At 33.0% G+C, this 20,827-nt stretch overlaps 1 protein-coding gene across 10 annotated transcripts in view; it reads right to left on the minus strand.

Moving 5' to 3' along the window:
• The window catches only part of PTPRK (protein tyrosine phosphatase receptor type K), a 477,924-nt gene that overhangs the window by 187,321 nt on the left and 269,776 nt on the right, over positions 1-20,827 (minus strand). For all 10 annotated transcript variants that reach the window (XM_039881086.1, XM_039881103.1, XM_039881104.1 and 7 more), the window contains one exon: positions 14,705-14,879. In XM_039881086.1, the coding sequence (XP_039737020.1) occupies positions 14,705-14,879 (175 nt within the window). The remainder of the gene's footprint in view (positions 1-14,704; positions 14,880-20,827) is intronic.

Genomic DNA, 20,827 nt, shown 5'->3' on the forward strand with positions numbered 1-20,827 from the left:
TAGCACCTGGTCTTTCTAGATGGTCTCCCATCCAAGTACTAACCAGGCTCAACTCTGCGAGCATGTTTATTTTTTAACTTGTAACGTGAGAATTTCTCAGTTCAAAAGAAACAAGAGAGTGTTTATCTGAAAAAATTTGAGCATTAAAATATTTCTGCCTCTAAGATAGATCAAGTTCACCTTGAAGAGAGCAACTGAGTTCCACAGTCACCTTTGTATATTAAATATATTATGAAGTGACTACATCATATAAAACTATTAAGTAACTTTTTTCTGCTTTATAACTATAAGTTCCTGAGAATTATATATTTGAATTTATCTGCATACAATATACTATTTTTACACAGTTCATACACTTCTTATAGCACCTATTATAATTTCTTTTTATTCTGGAACCATGCCAATTTTAGGTCATTAGTATCCTGACATTATTTGAACTTTGTATTGCCACTATGAGTTCAGAGAAAAACTCTGTGAACCCATATAATAACATCCCTCTAGATTTATACTGAGGTAGCAAACAAAGAAATGGAGCTACTCTGCAAGTGAGTCATTGGGAAAAATAAATTTGGCTCATAATTTGACTTTCAATGTGAAGAGTTACTCAGAGCACATCCCTACCTTAAACATAAAAATAGAGTAAGTGGATAAGAAAACTTCCTCCAGAAATATATTAAAAGTTTTCTAATCCTAATTCACCAAGCTAAAAATAAGACAATAGAGGTAGTGTAGAAATAAGGAAGGAAGGAAGGAAGGAAGGAAGGAAGGAAGAAGGAAGAAGGAAGGAGGGAGGAGGGAGAGAGGAGGGAGGAGGATATAGAGGAGGGAGGGAGGCAGAGAGGGAGGGAGGGAGAAAGGAAGGGTGAGTCTAGAATTTTCATCTGATTAAATCAAAGATGTCTGGATCATAGAGAACACCCAGGCTATCTGAAGTTCGTGATAATCACATGAAATTAAGGATAAGTACTGATGAACTTTCTTTGATAACCAAAAAATGTGACTTCATAAAGAGGATAGGCTGTTAAATTCTGAATGATTTACTTTTTTACAATCAGAGAAGCTTTGAAATTCAAATCTTATATTATCAGAGACATGTAAATTATTTCTAAAGTTTTCACAGAGCTGCAGAGGCAATTCAAAATTCTTAGTATAAAATCCAAGAACAAGGTACAGGGAATAGAGGGAAAAAAAAAATGGAGGAGGTATCTTATAATAGTATCTTAGCTTTCATAAACCACAAAATGTCCTAGCTTCTGCCTAGGTTCTAACAAAGCCTACTAGGCTTACCAGAATCTGAGTTTAGTGAGCACGAATGTCTGCTTGTATTTAATGAGTATGTGCACATATTTATGTTAGTATATGAGAATCTGAGAAAGGAATGTGTGTGGTGATGATAATTTTTTAAATACCCTATATTTGATGTAAATAGGGCCATTTATTCTCTGCTCCTCAACTGAGAATCTGCTATAAAATAGTAGGTTATATCTATAATGCTACTTGTCGGGATAGAGTATCGTTAAAAACAGCAGCCAAGCAACTTAAAGTAAATGTATTATTTTTAAAATGACAATAAAATAATCATAGTTGCATAATAGTTAGAATTATTAAAATTTAAGGAAAAATCTCACAAATCTCTGTCATTGATATTTATTTAAATCTTCTTTCAAGTAGCTTTTTCTCAATGCCACCATATAAACATAATTTATATATAGTACAGTGTCACCATGGTGTGGTAAAAAGAAAATGAGCTCTCAAGTCAGCCTTGGGTTACAATCTGGGGCCTGCCCCTTAGAGCCATGTGATCTGAGAACCTTTACCTACCAGCCTCAGGGGTTCTGTGGGTAAAATGGAGATACTGAGTTGTTTTCATGCCACTAAAAATATAATGTATGCAAACCACCTATCACACTACCTGGCACATTGCACATGCATTATATATGGGTGTTTTTTCTACAAATTATACTAAATATTTATAATCTGTTTAATTTAATTCACATTTACTAGAATCAATAAAAGTATTATACATGTTTGTTATCTCATTACATCAATCAATTACAAAAATAAGCTTATGAGTTGGTACTAAGCAACCTTCACTACCAATGTATATGGAAAGCGAAGAAATTTCAAGCACAAACTCTATTTTATTTTGGTATTTCAGAGACATTCTCTTATAAGAATCGAAGAAAACACATATCAGCAAGAGGGCACATTTCCATCACCCAGAAGAAAAATATGTGCTGCTAATATTAAAAGGTATTCATAAAAACAATTTCAGTTATATCTTGCACGGTTCCTAAACCATTCAATCAAGGTATCTGCAGCAACAAACACTTTATTTTCAGTATCAAAAGAATATTATCAGTATTGACTGCTTAAGCCCATTGTAGATAAACAAGATAATTTAAAAAAATAGGCAAGTAAGGCAAGAAAGAAAATCGAGGTGTTGGAGAATATTTTTAAAAATAACTGTGATAAACTTTTTATAATCATCGTAGTTTCATATAACACCATAGGTTCAAGATTACGAAAGGTCACTAATATATCTCCAAATGCATTTTTATGAGATAGATTCAATTATAATTGCTGCAACTATTCCAGCAACAATTTAGACATAGAATCCAATTATCCATTTCATTTTCATTTATACTTCATGGGCTAGATCATTTATCATGTTTCATGATAATGATCAGAAGACACATGGAAAGTGATTTCTGGAGGTAACAAATTACCTTCCATATTAGCATAGCTTACAAGATCCTGTCAACAACTACTATGCATAAATATGAGGTAATTAAATTTACAATGTGCAAGAGTGTTTGATATGCTACTTGCTTCCTTCACAGCTGCTACAATTCTGGGTTGCTAAATGCTGCAAACCGTTTGGTTGCAAATCAGAAATCATTACGCCCCAGAACTCCAACAGGTAGCCAGTATGCTGTGGCTCAAGATGCTGAGATGCATCTTTCATCATCTGGTATTATTACTTCTTGCCACCAAACCATCCATCATTACTGCAGAGACAGCTTGGAATGATAGTCCTGGACCCTCACATTACTGCTCCTTGAACTCTGTCTCATCCATCTTTTGCATCATTCCTGATTCACAGCTAAGTACACTCTCTGGCTGCAAAACCAAGCGTGAACCTGTAATGCCTTTAACCTCCAGTGCCTTTCTAATAGTAATTGATTTCCCTTTATTATGGAGCTACTCTTCAGAAAAGACTACGCATGCTTGCTAATGCTAAAAGATGATTTTTAAAAGTCCCGAGTTATGAAATTCTAATAGTTGTAGAGAAATGTATTATTTTGCTTTGTTTTATTTTTGCAACTTAGGCTTCAGAATTGCATTACTATTTTAATTTTAATATTCGTTCATGAAACTGAGACACAGACAGACATAGATGCTTCTGAGTGAAAAGGTACATACATCAAAAAGAAAAAATAGTCTCTAACTGTATGTAATTGCAATGTTTCAATGTGAAATCTATCAATCAGAGTTTCAAATACGTTTGGTAGTAAAAAATCATAACTTAAGGTACTTAGTATACCGAAATTGGAAAACGTGAGTTTATTCTTGACGCAGTGACAGTGCAAACAAAAGAGAAGGTTTTAAAGCTAGATGCAAGAATATTTGTGAAAACTGCCTCTTAAAATAAATCTCCCACCAATCCATTTTTATTTTTTCACTCATTGCTAAGAGGGCCTTCAAAAATGATACCAGTTATGCAGTGGTTGGTATACCATAAACTATCCAAGACTAAAGAGTTTTAATTTCATTCCATCTGAATGCTGTTTCTGCCATGGTTGGTAGAAATGCAAGATGATAGAGAAGTCATATATTAATGAGAATTTGAATTGGAAACCAGATCCTAACCTGCCACTGGAAACATTCTGATCTGGTTTCCAATTCAAATTCTCGTTAATATATGACTTCTCTGTCATCTTGCATTTCTACCAACCATGGTGGATCTCAAACATCGTGACTTTCATCATTATCATGCATCAACTAGTCCAGTCATGGTAACTACTTTTTAATAATCCTACACAATAAAAAAATGTCAAACTTTGTGGGGGTTTTAACATAGGAAAATTATGGCAGGTGAAAACTCTTTATCAACCCTTAAGCAAATATTTTTAAACCATCAATTGCAGAGAATGACATTCTTTGAGAATAGAGAAAAGCTGTTGGCCAAAAGTCTTTGGGGGAAAAAAAAAAGCCTGTTCCTTCCAGTGCTTTATAAAATTGATATAAGAAAAAGACATGTGTAGGAGCATTATTATCAACGACAAACAGATTCTGAAGAGCAGAGAAAGTGGAGGTCTTTAGAGAACTTGCCTTATTTCCATGAAGTGAAAAGTTTTAAAACAGAACAGGAAAAAATTTTTTTCACTTAACATATAGTCTGGAATCCAACCAGGAATCTACATGAAGCAGCAGGGAAAAGAAAAATTAAACATCATATATCTTAGATGTGGTTTTACACAAGAATAATGTCAAAAATAAAGAAAAAAAGACATATTTAACCATGTCAGGGTCCTCTTTTTAAATTTTCTACTTAATTGAATATGTATGTTTATCCTAAGTTTAACATGAAAAACTCTAATATTGGCAAAAGTCTATAAATTGGAAGCTTACAAAATACAAAACATTTCTATGCATTATGTACCTATTGTTTAGTTTATCTTGTGTCAAAAGCTGTTCAATACTCTAAATTAGTAGCAGCCTTTTTCTTATGCCTAAAGATTTTAAACCTATCTTCAGTACCCCGATCAAGTTTACAATTGAAATCGCCATCTATCCTCTCTATACATCTTTCAAATTTCTGTCAATAACACCATATTTCACTCAGTATCTCAGGCTGACTACTTCACCTATCATTTCATAATGTTCTTAATAATATTTCCACCATAATCTCTCACCACTGACCTGCTCTTTTCACCACATACCCCCTCAAGGACACCTCATCATCTCAAACTTTTATGAGCCTTAGAGCTCCTTCAACTTACTCGCTGCAAACTCATTCTCCAAATCATCTCTCATTCTGGTTTTCTGAGACAGATATGAAGACATGAGTAACCTATTCCAAAACTCTCAGAAGTCCTCAAATCAAATGACACAATAATTTATATAGGTATCCCCCATTTCTCAAAAGTTCACATTACATCACTTCATTTTTATGAAGCACCTACATTAATAACTGTTTTTGCTAACTGAAAAAAAAATCCAAAGTGGATTATTGCTTTTATAATACAAAATAAAAAGGAAAAATAGGGTTTGGCATTTGTTTTGCTGTGAGCTATTACAGAAGCAATGTCACCCCAAGCAGCCAGAGTGGCCTCGCCAAGCTCCTTCTCTGGAAACTCTACTCAGCATCATAGCATCAAGTCCTATAATTTTAAACTGTGTCTGTGAGTATCTGTGTTTTTATCTTGACTTATTTTGTGCATCCCTTAGGAAGATGTGTCCCAAGGTATCAGAAAAGACTAAGAGGGCTCATAAGGATGTTACACTGGATGTAATTAAGCATTTTGATTGTGGTAAAGGAAATAAAGACATTGTACGTGTGTTGAATTTGGGATCTGGGAATGATAAAAAAAATTTCCATGTAAACTAATGGTAATGGTAACTAATTCTTTGCTTTACACCTTTTCAGCTTAAGAAAGATTTCATAGGAATGCTTTACTTTCGGAGTGGGGGTTTGGGGGGTGACCCTGTATTTCTTAGTCTGGCATTCAAATTGCTCCATAGTGAGGCCTCAAATACTCTTTCAGACTCATTACAGAGCTCTTCCCTAGAAATCACTATGTTATAGTCAATATTTAATACTAGTCTGAGAACGTGTGTTTGCCCATGCCATGCTCTCTACTTGCATGCAATGCCCTTTACTCATCGTCTGCTATCCAAATCCTACCCATCCATCAATGGTAAGGTAAAATTTTACCTCATCCTAAACCCATTTTCTGACCACCCAAGGCAGTAATGAGGCCACTCTCCTCTGTAACATTCAGTCCATGCCATTCATATGGCACTTTACAACTGACGCTGTTTTTGTTTCATTAACAATTATTTGGGTGTTGGCCACAGTGCTGGCTAAAGAGACAAAATATGAATAAGTAAAAGGGAATAGTTATTGACTTGGTCAATTTAGTGGTGGAGGCAAATGATAGGACTATGATAAAATTTTGAAAACTGGCGAAGAAGCATTGCAGACAGAAAAAGCAAGACCCTATGGCAGAAGAGAGCATGGTGCATCAAAGCAAGTGAAAGAAAGCCAATATTGCTAGAGTTGGTGAGCAAAGGAAAACCTCATGAAGGAGTAGTCTAGTAGAGGAGTAGAAGTGGGCAGAGCCAGATGAATATAGCCTTGGAGACTGTGTTAAGATATCTGGAATTTATGCTGCATGAACAAGAAGCCATTAGAGCCAGGAGAGCACTCTCTGACTTACTTCGTATAATATGGTCAGTCTGGCTGCTGTGTGAAGACTGATTTGGAAGAGGCAAGCACTGATGTGGGCAGTCCAGGGAGGAGGCTTTTTGTAAAAGTATAAGGAAAACGTAGATGGTTATATAAATGAAAGTAACAGTAGTGAATTTTTAAAAAGTGCTGGTTGCCCTGAAGATATGCCATAACTTTCGGATAAATGAAGGATGCAATCAACTAACACATATTTCTATTTGTTGTATCTCACCTAACAACACAAAAATATTTGAAGTCAGTCTTGTACAAATACTATTCTGCAAATATTAATAGTAGACATTACATAAAGAGCTTTTGAGAACTTAGAGCTAAATAACAGGAGAAAAAACACTGTAAAACAAAATTGATAAATTCTCTTCTGTAATAGATAATAATTGTCATTTGGCCTTTAGGTATTTTGGAAAAAAGTGAGAGAAAACCTGAATGAAATAAGAATGTGAAAGCATGTATGTGTGTGTGTGTGTGTGTGTGTGTGTAGTATAATACTATATATATATATATATATATATATATTTTTTTTTTTTAAAGAAAAGAAATGCAGTGATTGAAACAGTAAGTGTAAAGGCTGTCAGGCAGGAGTATGCTTTGAAGTCAGTATGTCTGCTACAGATTAAGAGAGGTGAGTGATAGGAAATAAATTTTAGGTGGCACTCAGGGGATATTTTATTTAATGCCTTTTGGGTCAGGAAAAGGCTATACTTTTTTTTAAACTTAATGTGAAAGTAAGTTAGTAGAAGGGGTAACATGAGAGCATCGATCGTTTCCACCATGTGCATATAAAAATGAAAAAAAATGCCAATGACAATTAGACGTAAATACCATGTGGGTAAAACTTCTCAACAAGCATATGAGTAATTATTCATTTGTTGTCTCTTTCTTTTTTTTAACACAATGACAAATTCTGTGCCAACATAAATAAATCTGATTCCATATTGTGCAATACTTCAGAATGACAACAATTTTTTCTTTTAAGTTTATGGCTCAGCTGAAAATGGAGAGTAAAACAAAGCTAACTTCCAAATTAAATCCTAAATATAAAAGTAGTCCTATCCCTATACCTGGTAAAAGATGAGAACACATCTGTTTATCAAAATCTTCAAAAACAAACATCAGAGTGAAGATAAAGCTGCGTAAGGAAAGGTTTTTATGAATCATGCATTGATAAAAGCTGCCCATATTTGGCTACAATTGTTTAATCTGTCCAGTCCTCACTTTTACTCCCCAAATACTCACTTTTAAAACTAAAATGACACAGCTTTCCTTTTTTTTATAAAAACTATTAACTGTGAAGTAAAAACAATCCATTCTGAGAAATAACAAAATATAAATGTTTATCTGTACCTGTATTGACCTTATGATTTTTATTTCTACTAGAATAAATGTTTCTTAGAAAAGGAAATAACATGAATTATATTAACCCAGATGGAAAAGAAAGCTGCTTTCTGTGGTAATATGACATACTTTTTTAAACAAGTCAGTTTTGACTGATTTACCTAACATTTGACTTCTACCTAACATTTCATGCGTGTTTTCTGTGAATTTCCTAGTTTGTATTCTTAGTAAGTCAGGTTCCTGATGATATGTTACTAGTTAGTAGAATGTGTATCAGTTAGCTTTAAAAATGATGTGAACATCTAAATGGTTAATAGTTTATGCTAACTGCAAAAATCAGAACAACTAAACTCGCCCATCTGTCATGTACTGATAGGGAAGCATGCTGTTATTGACTCTCTAGAAGATGAAGTGGTGGGGAAATGGAGAGACTCAAGAGCTATAACTAATGAAATTGTGTTTGACCACACCACTTATATCACCACCTTTTCTCATTGTGCCACTAAAAACTATAAATTATCTCTTTACTTCGGTGATTGACTTTAATCAGTCAGCTATAGAGCTTCCATTTAACATTCGGTAACACTCTCACAGTACGAAATTGTTTACAAAATGAGTGCTTAATAAAGGGTTTTAATGGAATAGTTTCTTCGGTAGTTTTTTTCTATAGAATTAAAAAAAAAATAGTGACCAAAATGAAGTGAAAATGCTGTGCTATACATTTTACATATTCCCATATAATAATTAAATTAAAAAATGCTGGAGAGCTGAGGCCATCTGATCTTTCTTTGTAATTTTCCAGTGCCTATTACTTGCCATTTTAAGTACTCAATAGAGGCTGCTACTGATTTTCAAATGAAGTTGCAAATTTATTTCATTAGTTCTTTTTTGGCTTGGGATAACGGAAAGAAAAATAGTGAGCAAGGAGGGGGAATATAAATTACAAAAACACTGTTAATCTGAGAAGTTGATATAAGTCTTTTGGAAGAAGTGTATCTAAATTTCATTGATCACAAACTCCAAGAGAACAGAATTTAGAGGCTCAGAAGGAAAGTAAAGACCTACTATCAGTGCTGTAAAATAAAATTCCCTGGAGTTCGACAGAAAGAATATGTGGCATGCAAATCATGCTGCTTTCTCTTTGATCTTTCTCAATTTTTTAAGAAAAAAAGCTCCAACAAAAGCAAACTCTGGAAAGATTCACTCCAAAATCAAGGGCCAGCTCCTCAACTCCTAAACATTATGCAGAGAACCTCATGTGCATCACCTACGCAAATACAATTAGATATCCTTTGGGAAAGAACTCTCACTGCATTTTTATTTTTAAAACAAACAGAAAATAAACAGCATGAAGATAACCACTTGGGCAAAACAAGCGCTACACTATTATTTTTATAAAGTAGCATAAGAAAACTCAGAGGAGGAGAAAATTAATACGAAAAATTATTTGGAGTAATGATGTACAAAATTGGATAGAACAAAGTTTCAATAATAATGTACTATGTAAAATAAGGACATCTATATTCTTTTGTTCATTTAGAATTTAAAAATGTACCAGTTGTCTCATACATTGAATCACCTGAATTACAAGTAGCTACTATGAATGAGAGGAGACTCCAAATGTTTCTTTTATAATACTCAAGGGTAGCAAAGTAAAATTTTTAGATATGCGACATTAGGAGTCTCCTCCAAAGTTGAGACTTTTGATATCCCCTGACATACTTCATGTGCTTCTCTAATTGTGTAGGGGCACTTGGAGAAAACTATTATGTGGCTTATCCATGTGTTCTTAGACTTTTATTACAGTTCAGATTTTAAACATAGGTGTTTAAATTGAATTCTCCCAGATAACTCCAAATTTCCTATTAAACTAGTTTTCACAATAGAAGCAGAGAAAAGAGATCTTCAAGTCACCATTAAGAAAAAGGATCTTTATATGAATCCATGAGTCTGACAGCTGGGTGATGAAAACTAGTTAAAAATCAATAGCGTATGGTATTGAACAGACTGCTAAAGGACTCTAACTAGAAATTGCATGGCTTTTAACTACCAAATAACAAAAATATTAGTAAAGTATGTCATGGTTTTTCATTTCCTAAATGTCCTTACTTCTAATATAAAAATATTAAAATAAAATATTCAGATCTGATTTTTAACTGATATATACAGAAAGAGTAGATAGAACACAGTATATTGATTGAATCAAAATTTTTTTCAAGTAAAAAAAAAATTATGCTTAATTTAAGTCAATCTTCCTAGTTCACATTAAAAAGGAAAGAGACTGGTTCAGACACTACAAAAAACAACTGTCACCAAACTTCCCTGTATATGTCAGTAATCTTTACTCCTTCTGTAGGTGAGGAGGTTATATGGTTCATCACCCATTCCCTACATCTTTTAGGGAACCCCACCACTCTGTCTTCGACTAAACAATTTTATTTATTAATTTTTAGAAAAGTATTGAATGTCCTTACACAAAGTTATGATAGGTGCCAGAGCAAACAAAGATGATCTACACAGGGTCTACACATAACTATAGATAATTAAGAGCAGAATTAGAAAAGTTTGAATACAAAGTTTGGACTTCTTTTCTTTTTCACAGACAAGTAGTGAATAACTGGTACTAGCCAATTGATTCCATTAACACCTCACCATTCAACAAAGCTATGATCCCACTCCATACTGTTACCTGAATTATTGTAACACCCTTCTCTCACATTGTGAAATTCCAAACTCTGTATGTCTTTCAAGGTTAAGTTGTAGCGTCTTATATTTCCTCAGTTCCCATCTTACCTCACTAGAATTAATAAATCCCTCAGAATAAAAGCTATTCTACTGTACTAAAGCTTTCTATGGGATATTCTAGTTGTCTCTCAATGCCATTTTTGAAACTGGTGGGAAGTAGTAACCTCTCTCTCCCCAGATGGATTAAACCAAAGAAGTATGTAGCCATACTGCTACCCTGTGACCATAACCCTGTCTTAAGGAAGAAGCTAAAACCATGGACACAGAGTGAAGAATTGGGAAGAATCCAGGTCCTTCATGACTAAATGAACCAGCCTGAAAGCCTATCTCTGCACTTCCAGTTACAAAAGTCAGTAAATACCTTTATTCTTAAACTAGTTGGTATTGTCTGACAAAGGGAAGGGTCAACAACAATCCAATTCCTCATGATTTTAAACACCAAAATTTGTTTTGCAGAACCACCTACACTGACTAAGACTGGATAAATGGATTGACATTTACTTTACAACTAGAGGTCACTAGTATTTATTAAAAATATATAAAACTATTAATAATACTTATGTTCAGAGCATTTTGATAATGGCTAATAGTCGACACTAAAACTTAAAAATCAAACCAGCAACAAAGACAAACAAAAACCTGTGCTTTTAACATTAAATAATTTAAAATGTAACTAGAATTTTATAGATAAAAATAATAGATATAAAGCATAACAATGGGGAATAAAAAATGTCAGTTGTTGCAATAATAGATATAAAACATAACTAACAATGGGAAATAAAAAATGTCAGAGAATTTTATAAAAGTTTATTGTGGTTCTGTTGGTTAGCAATTACGCGGGTCTGTGATTCAGACAGAAGAAAAAAAGGAAAAGATTGCAAATGAGGTAGAGAATGAGAATCTATAACATAACTTAGACTACAAAGTTAATGTTTTTAGTTTAAAGCTTGTAAACACCATTTCCACCTGTATTTCACATTTTTACACTTCAATTTTCTAGGAACATCAAGCAAAAACATCTGCTCTTCATCTCATCTCTGTAAAAACTTCTTTGTCAATAAAGATCGGCTTCCACAAGCTGAAGACGTTATCATTACTCAAAATGATCTGGAAGCAATGCTAAAGCCATGACAAAGTAAATTCTATTTCAGTATACTTTATTTTTCTTCCTCTGGCTGTGGGAACACAGATCAATACTCTTCAACATGAGAATTTTGCAGTGAAATTTTTATTTGTAACAAACAGCAACAAAAAAGCCTTAAGCATGCCATGTCACTTTCAGTTTAGGAGAAAATGCACTAATAAACTCTTACCCTTGGGTCATCTTTGACAACAGGCAATACTATGCCAGCTCTTATTAAAGACTATTCATATCACTGCCCCCAAAATTTCCCTTAAAATTACCATCTTTTGTATCCATGTAACATGATGTCAGCTTTGAAAGTGCCAATGAGAGACAGGCTCTGTCACCATAGTTAATTCTTAGCACTAGGTTCAACACCAGGACAGCTGACCCCCCAAAGGGTGTGTTTTTTGGATAGCAATATTTATTTGGTGGTTATCCAGACAAACCAGAAAATATATTGCTCTATATTAGTTTTTAAATACAATAGCAAGCAAAGGATCACCTGTAAATATTAGATATATAACAAACTAAAATATATTGAAAAGAAAAATAAAACTGCAAAAACTATCAAAATATGTTCCTAAAATGTTAGCAGACTCTCTGGATAGCATATTGAAAGTACTGTCATATTTTAACCCAACAGGTATGATATAAAATGCAAAGCAAAATATATGATAAATAGCAGGACTTTTTTTAAAAATATAAAATAAAGGAAAGAAAAAAAGCCAAAATTGCCTATAAAATCAGAATTCTCTATTTATAATTTTATTGAACACGATATTTATTTCACAAGTAATACTCCTAGAATAGCCACAATGTAGACACCAGGTTAAAAAAAAAAACAAAAAACCAACACTGATAAAATGGTAAAATCTACTTGTCAATTTGGATAAACAAAGGAGATCCAGTAATAATAAAAATCAACCTCTTAAAATAAACAGCATATGAAAGAAGAAATTATATCTATAAAGAGAGCTTCTAGATAAAAACTTCAACTTTGCCCTCTACAACGGTCACAGGGCCATGTCCTCAAAAAACAATTATAAGTATATATAAAATGTTAAGTTGTTCAAAACCATTCTAGCTGCACTATTAAAAGCTGCCATCTCCTTCAGTGGCTATATAATGAATGCACATACAGTACACTGTGCAGACACAATGAGCGTGACGACTAAGTACACATCTATAGACCCAGCATATTAAACACTCTGGCAACTACCCTGAGATGCCTTCAGGCTTTTAAAAGTAGGTTCAGGTGAGAGAGATGCTGAAATGGAGCTCAACAAAGATAAATATACAAGCATTAATGAATAGAAGATAAACTGTCTTTCTAACCGAACCCTTGAGTCAAATATTATCACAATTTTTTATTATTCAATTAATTGGGGCTGTGATTTCATGAACTTAAAAGCAGGTGATTTGTGCTGGAGACATGAGAGGCATTTCACTGAAAATAGAATCATATCAATATACAAAGATGAACATTTTTATCGATGAGCTATAGAATATCTCATGACAAAAGCATTACAAGAGGTTAACGGCATTACTTAATAAAGTTAATATGAGATAAAGCTGTGGTGGAAAAGAATGCACCCAACATCAGGAATCAAGAAACATGGGGTTAAATTCTGGCTCAGTCAATTATTAAATCTTTGTGGCTCTGGGCAATTATGAGATAGTCTGGAATTCAATTTTTTTCCTTCTGGAAGTATTAAAGGTTAAAGTATTAAAATCAAGTAAATCTTGAAATAGTGTATGTAAAAGACATCTGATGTCAAGGACTATAAAATATATTAACTTGAATGTGGATGCATCTCATTTTCCTTCAAGCCTCGGGGCTTTGACACATGTCTTACTCTCTGTATAATGGCACTTCTTTCTCTTACCCCTGCCCATCACAGTTACACCCCTCACCTGGGCAGCTTTTTCTCAACCATCAGATCCTATCTCAAACAAAAAACTTACTCACAAATGCCATTGCTGATGCCTTTGATGAATCTCAATTTAGTTTAGATGTTTTTGTTAGAATCTGCCAAACGTCTGCTTGAAGAGATTTACAGGATTATAATTATTTTAATTTGTGTCATTATTGATTGATGCTCGATAGCCTATTGAACAAAGCTGTATTTCCTCTAGTGTCACATGCAGATGTCCTCATTTTTTAGGTTTCAGTTCAGTTGTCACTTCTCAAAGAGGCCTTCCAGATCTCCTTAACTAAAATATCAATCCCTGTCACTTTATGTGTTTACTTTTCTTCATAGCAGAACTCAAAACTATATTTTCAATATCTCTCTATACAGTGTGCCTAACAAACCTGAATGCTAAGTTCCATATGGGCAGGGACTTTGTACTTTATTTAAAATTGTATCTCCATAACCTAAAACAGAGTATGGAAGAAAAGTGGGACTCAGTAAATTTTGAATGTGGTATACATTGTATATCTGCACTTATTTTCCAGTAATCACCTCAGATATATACTGATATGTCAGAATCTCTCACAATTCCTCTAGTAACCTTAGTATTCAAGAATATTAATGAAACCTCTCAGTGAGTCTAAGATGTTATAGGGGGCCATAATTCATAAGCAACCACACTGGGTTTTGACACCAGTAAAATTTGTCTACATGAGGATAGGAACTTTGACCTTCACTTCACTACCACAACGGTTTGAAGAACAAATGTTATATCTGTGGAATTATTTTAAAATGGAAAAATGAACCTAATATTAAAATGTAAATGAGATGACAGCAATATTGAACCAAGTGTTTTATGTAGCCAACCCTATTAGAGCTTTTAAGAGAGATTTCATTTGATGGAAAACACTTGTTGAAAACTTGTTTGACGAACTATACAACCAGTCATAATTTTACCTTAAGACATTATCAGAATTTCTATAATAATATAATTTTGTGTGACTTGAAATCAAGAGAATTAGGTTTAAAAATCATACCAAATATTTACAATGTTGCTTTTGTTACAATAAAGCCATACAATTTCATGTAGTGAAAGCAATTTTACTTTACCTCTCACAATAAGTTGAGCAAAATTGGACACACCAGAACCTCGTTCTGACTGAGTTACGCAGCGATACAAATCCTGGTCAGTTTTTGTCACTTCTTGCAATCTGAAGGAAGCAGCAAATCTTCTGTGATTGATGTTCTTAGTCTGGGCTACTGGTATATCTTCTCCATTTCGTCTCTGCAAACAGAAATCAATATTTGAAAAACAGGTTCATAACATTCTAGAAATCTAAAGCATCCTAGCAACTAATACCTGTTATAAATTGTTCTTTTTGCTAAATTAGCAGGAAAATGTCTGCGTAGCCCCCACAAGCTTTTACTATTGTCACTCAATCAGGAAAATTATGTAGGTAAATACTGGCATCCTTTAAAGGTTGTAGTGCAGACAATACCATGGCAATGATCTCAGTTTTTCATTAAGTTGCTATTAGCACAGGGAATATGAATTAAAAGAACAGTTCATTGCTTCATGGTAAATGATTCACAGCTCACTTTCTCCCAGAAAATATATATGTATGAGCTTCTTTTAGCCCTTATACTATACTGTCTGTGATAATAGGTTTAGCCCCACCAGGAGATCAAGACCATGCTCGATGCATTTAAGTATTCTAAATATGTAGCATGCAACCTCCACAGAATGATGAAATACTGATGAATAATTTAAAGTCAAAGCAAAATCTGTACTCTTTGCAATCCTCTATCTCTTTGGCATTAATGACAGAGAATTTTTACCATTTAAGAGAAGTAATCAAATGAACCTAAATGTTAAAAGCTTATCTGTCAATTTTCAAAATAAAATATTAGGAAACATCTTTATGTTATCTGGGTGACTCACACAAAACCAATAAACATTAAAAAAATGGTGGAAAAATTCAACCACAATAAAATTTACTACTTCTATATGTTGAAAGACATCACAAATAAAGTGAAAAAAAGCCACAAACTGTGATAAGATATTTTTCCTGGAAATAACCATCAAAAGATAAATAATCAGGTTACATAAAGATCTACAGTTCAGTAAAAAGAGACAAAAAAGCCCTATCAAAAAATAAACAGGCTATAAAAAGAGAAATGTATATATCTAATAATTGTAAAAAGAAAAACTTCAATCTAAATTTTAAAATTTCTATATGTCAAAGATAGCACAAAGAACAAAGAAAAGCTATGGGAAATAAGTAGTGAAGATACTCAACCTCATTTCTTGTTGGTGAAATGCTAAGTATCCCTGGTATACCTTCATACTACCAGATATATGATTTCATACTACTAGATATGGGAAACAAATACCCTGAAATTACTAGTGAAAGTGTAAACTGATATAGTCATTTCAGAAATAATTGCTTACTGTCTAGTAAAGTTGAAGATGCATAAATCTTAGGATTCAACAATTCCACTTCTACATTTCAACATTTGAATCACTCTTGTATATGTGATCAGTGAGATATGTACAAGATTGCTGAACTCACAATAATTTGTAAGAGAGAAATATGGGAAAGATCAACATATTCCTGAGTAGTGGATAAATAAGATTTATCCATTCAATAAAATACAAGGTAGCAGTAAAATGAAGACAGTTAAAACCAGTAGTTTTGGTAAAAACTTTGAACACCTCGTTAAAAATATAAAGTAGTGATTTCTACCATTTTTCAATTTCTGTGATGTAAATACTCCTACTATAGTCACCTTCAAAATATCAGTGTAATATCATTTGGCTCTTAAAATTCTTGAAAAATTAACAATTGGCAATCACAAGACAGCTCCCGTATTCCACTGACTTGAAACACATGTAGGCATATTTAAATAAATTTTTTAAAAAATTCCTTAACAAAAATTAAGATATGAATGAAAACAAAAATTTCAACATCTATTAAATTAGAACAGTGAATACATTAGGGGTCATTTATTGTTTTCAACAATTTTTTGTATGTTTGAAATACTTTGTATTTTTCAATCAAGTAAATAATAAAGAGAACACTTTATTACTTTAATAACTTTTTAAATCCTTAAATTCACTGTATCTTTAATCACACTTCTTTATATCTGAAATATGATACATATATTATGTAATATATGCATGTATGTGTAGGCAAGCACATACATATATATTTAAGAACACAAAGTAAAAATTATGATTTTATGATATTTTATTCATTCTGTATTCTGTTAATTAATTATCTTACCCATCCATTCCATGGTTTTTATACCAAGATCCCTGATCATTCCCCTGGATAATAAATAATAAAGAGAAAAAGCAACTTATATTCAAAAGCCCTGAAATAGCAATCTATAAACTTGAAATTAAATTTTTTTCCCTACAAATCACATAAACAAAAGATCTTTACACATGCAAACCTCAGGCAGCATTTTTTTCAATTATCACATGGTTTCACACAATCTTTCTACTAGGAAGGTGGACCATAACTCAGCATGCCTTACAGCCGTACACACTCTCACCTCATATTCCTACTTTATCCCTCCAGTTGTACTCTCAACCTTTTGTCATCTTTCTTCCTACCACTTATGCACTCAGTTCTGCAAAGCTAGCCAATCTCTGTTGCCTGCACTGCCTTCTAAATTGTCGTGTGCAAGCACACACATACATCTTTTAACACCATGCCTTTCAAAAATCCATCTTTTCTTGTGAAGAGATTCTAAGTACTCAGTTTCCCTCTTAATAACCATTATTCTATCTTTCCATCTTAATCAGCATTCATTTCACAATACCACTTTGCTCCTAACTTTTCTCAAAGAAGGATACATTTTCTTCTATCTTACCTGCATTCATGAAGGATCTCCTTATTCCGGTTCCTCACTTGCGAACCACTCTTCCACTATCCCACTCAACAATCTCTCAACTTCTGGGATCCCCAGCATGCCCAAATGCCATTCTCATCACAGTTAACTACCAAGACAAATTATCCTCTTCACCGCAGTCCTGTAAATAATCTCAGTGATCCCAAAATGGCCCTGGTCACGATGCCATCCAATAGCCTTCCTTCATATCCTATTTCTTGCAACATCCAACTTCCCATGGTATGATAGTTACCATCTGATTCTCAATTCTTCTTGTGATTCTGTGTCCCATTCCTTACACCTTCGTCATTAACACTGAGACATCACTTTCTGACCCTTTACTTTATAACCATCCATTTCAAAGAGGGTTTCTTTAGCCTGAAATAATTCTGGATTCTTTTAACTTCCCATAGTTTATGCATTGCCAATATAAGATTTTAACTTTTTTTTTTTTTTTGCAATTATTCTAAGACAACTATTGACTTTTGCTAGAATCGGTCATTTGCTCTCATGAAAAATTTGTGTTATCCAAGAACATAAATGAACTACTCCTAGACATTCCTAGCTGATCCCTAGAGCGACTTAAGCTATGGTGGTGTCTGGCTTCTTGCTCTCTATCTTCACTTCACATTCCATCAACTTGAATATACTGTTTTCCACTCCCACTGACACTATCATGGATACTGCCTCAGAAACTAAAAAGATTATCATAACAATGTAATGACCTGGCTTTTCTATCGTAAATCTCTTCTATAACATATTTCATATTTGTCCTTTAGACTTTGTGTACTGAAATCATTCCAAAGTTAGGGTTTCAAGTTTTACAGATGTATGTTAACATATTATATTTTAGTGGGTGTTCAAGTTCTTTATTAAAATGAATTAAATTCACTTAGAAATAGGAATCAAAAATTCTTTCTTAGGTTTATATAAATTATTGTAATGAAATATATAATAATAATTCATTAAAATTAATACTAAAGGAAGTTTTAAATATAGAACCTCAAGGACCTCTAGATATCACTATACCAAGCTAATTTCTGAACTATACAATGACTCAGAGATATTGAAGGACCTGCTAAAGGTGATCCCATCAGGAGATCACAAAGTTGATTACACTATGTTTATATCTGTGTGTATTAATGTACAAACATAATTATAACATATGCTTATATCAATACATATTATTTATAAAGCAAATGAATATAGAAGAATTACATTCTATTTATCTCTTGAAATATATAAGTTTACCTTGAAACATACAAGTTTATCACTTAATAAGCACCTCCATGTACCTATTATATTAGCTATTATTTTGGTTCTATCATCATTCTCTCACATAAACTTACTATGACAGTCATTTCCACTTGATTGTAAAGATCATACAATCAGGACTCAGAAAGATTCAAATTTTGATATATAGTCTCTTAGTAACACCATTAAAACTCAAAACTAGGTTTGATGACAACAAAATCCAGCCATATTTCTTCTAAACTAAATCAAAGCTGCTTTTTTTTTTCATTTGTATTATAGGTCCAGTTCAACAAATGAATTAGTTTTTTAAGTCTTGATCAATGCATTGTACCAATGAGAAAATATAATCTGCTATACTAGATATTGTTTTCTTTACTCAGCTATCAGTAATTGATTATAGTTGAAAGTGACAATTGATTACATGTACTTTCAGAAGTCAAAAATAATAATTTGTTCTTTTATAATCCAAAAAATAGGACTTTGCCTTACTACAAGTTATCATTTCAGCAAAGTGGGCAGAACTGTAAAGAAGGAATTAAGAGGTAATGGTAAATTTCTCTTACACAGCAATGTTTGCATATAGTTTTCTGCCCTTATATATTTATTTTTCTGTTATAAGCTCTTTATCCTGCTATGACATTTTTATATGATTTTTCCATTACAAATATTCCAAACTCTGAGAAATACTGAGAAATGAATCATAAAATGATATGATCCAAAATCTATAACCTAGCACTTTGCTTTTGTCTATTTCTCTTCCTCCTTCTCCAGATCTTTTTCATGCTTTCTTATGTATTTTGTCTCCAGTATAGGTTGCTGAGACATGTCATTTACCAAATAACCCTGGCAAGTCATTGAAATCCCTGAGCATTACCACTCGTCTGTTAAACTAAGTAAGTTTCATCATGCAGGATACTTGCAGTGTTTATTTGACAGGTTTGCTTCCTGGCAAAAAGTAGTCTAATGGTAATATTGGTTAACTCTCAACATCTATAATAACCAGATTATTAACCAAACCCATTGCAACTCAAAGTGTGGTCTACAGACAAGCATCATGAAAATTACCTGTCAGATTGTTACAAATGTGAGTCTAGAGATCACTCTAGACCTACTAAACCAAAGTCAGTATTACAAGAAGATCTCTATATTATGCATCAAGATATTGCAGCTTGAGACACACTGATCAAAAACAATCATGGTGATCCTATTTCATTAATAGTGAAGATCTGAAAATGAGGTAAACCCTGATTCTGGCCAATGAAATATTCTTCACTTCTAGAGAAGACACAGTGGATCCTACCCTCCCCTACATGTCATGTCTAAAATGATAAGAATGGCACATCAACAAGAAAGATAGACTTAGGCTCTTGATTATGAGTCTGAAATGGTGCCAACAATTCCTAGAGCCTCCTACTTTCTGGACTTTCTAATATGGTACAGTTAAAATATAAGCACTGTAATACTATGACAGTCTATCTGATAATCCAGAAAGCTACTTTCAGTTTCAAATCCTAAAAGTTAATATGGTACAGTTAATACATGGTACAGTTTATTTCAGCTTCTCTTTTCAAAGCTTGAGGAATAAAATTAATCTGATTTAATTTTAAATTAAATAATGTGGCACTTAGAACACTTGCAAAGATTATTTCACTCTATTGACTTGAAGAAAAAATTCAATTACATTTATTGTTTTATTTATTTTTCACTGGTGGTCTTGAGCACATAATGACATATAACTCCTTCATTCTTTTAGAGTTAGAGAAACTGCAAAGAGACTGTTTTCCTATGTTTGGTATGTAGGTTCTTATTTAATAGCATTAGGAGGATGGCATATGATTTGTCAGTATTTGCCCTTTTTTGCACAACTTATCCCAAGTAAATTTGCACACTATTAGTTAAGTGAGGTTGAGGTGAATTATACAACAATACAAGCAAGTTAATCCCAAGGACATGAGCTTTTCTGTCATATGAAATATCTTCTTTCTCATAAGGATGACACAGCTATCATTATCATTACTGAACAATTAAACTGAAGCATTTAGAAACACTGTGTTCTAAATATTATGTTTCTAAAATTAG

Source organism: Pteropus medius, unplaced genomic scaffold, assembly GCF_902729225.1.
Source record: "Pteropus medius unplaced genomic scaffold, Ma_sr-lr_union100, whole genome shotgun sequence".
NCBI lineage: Eukaryota > Metazoa > Chordata > Mammalia > Chiroptera > Pteropodidae > Pteropus > Pteropus medius.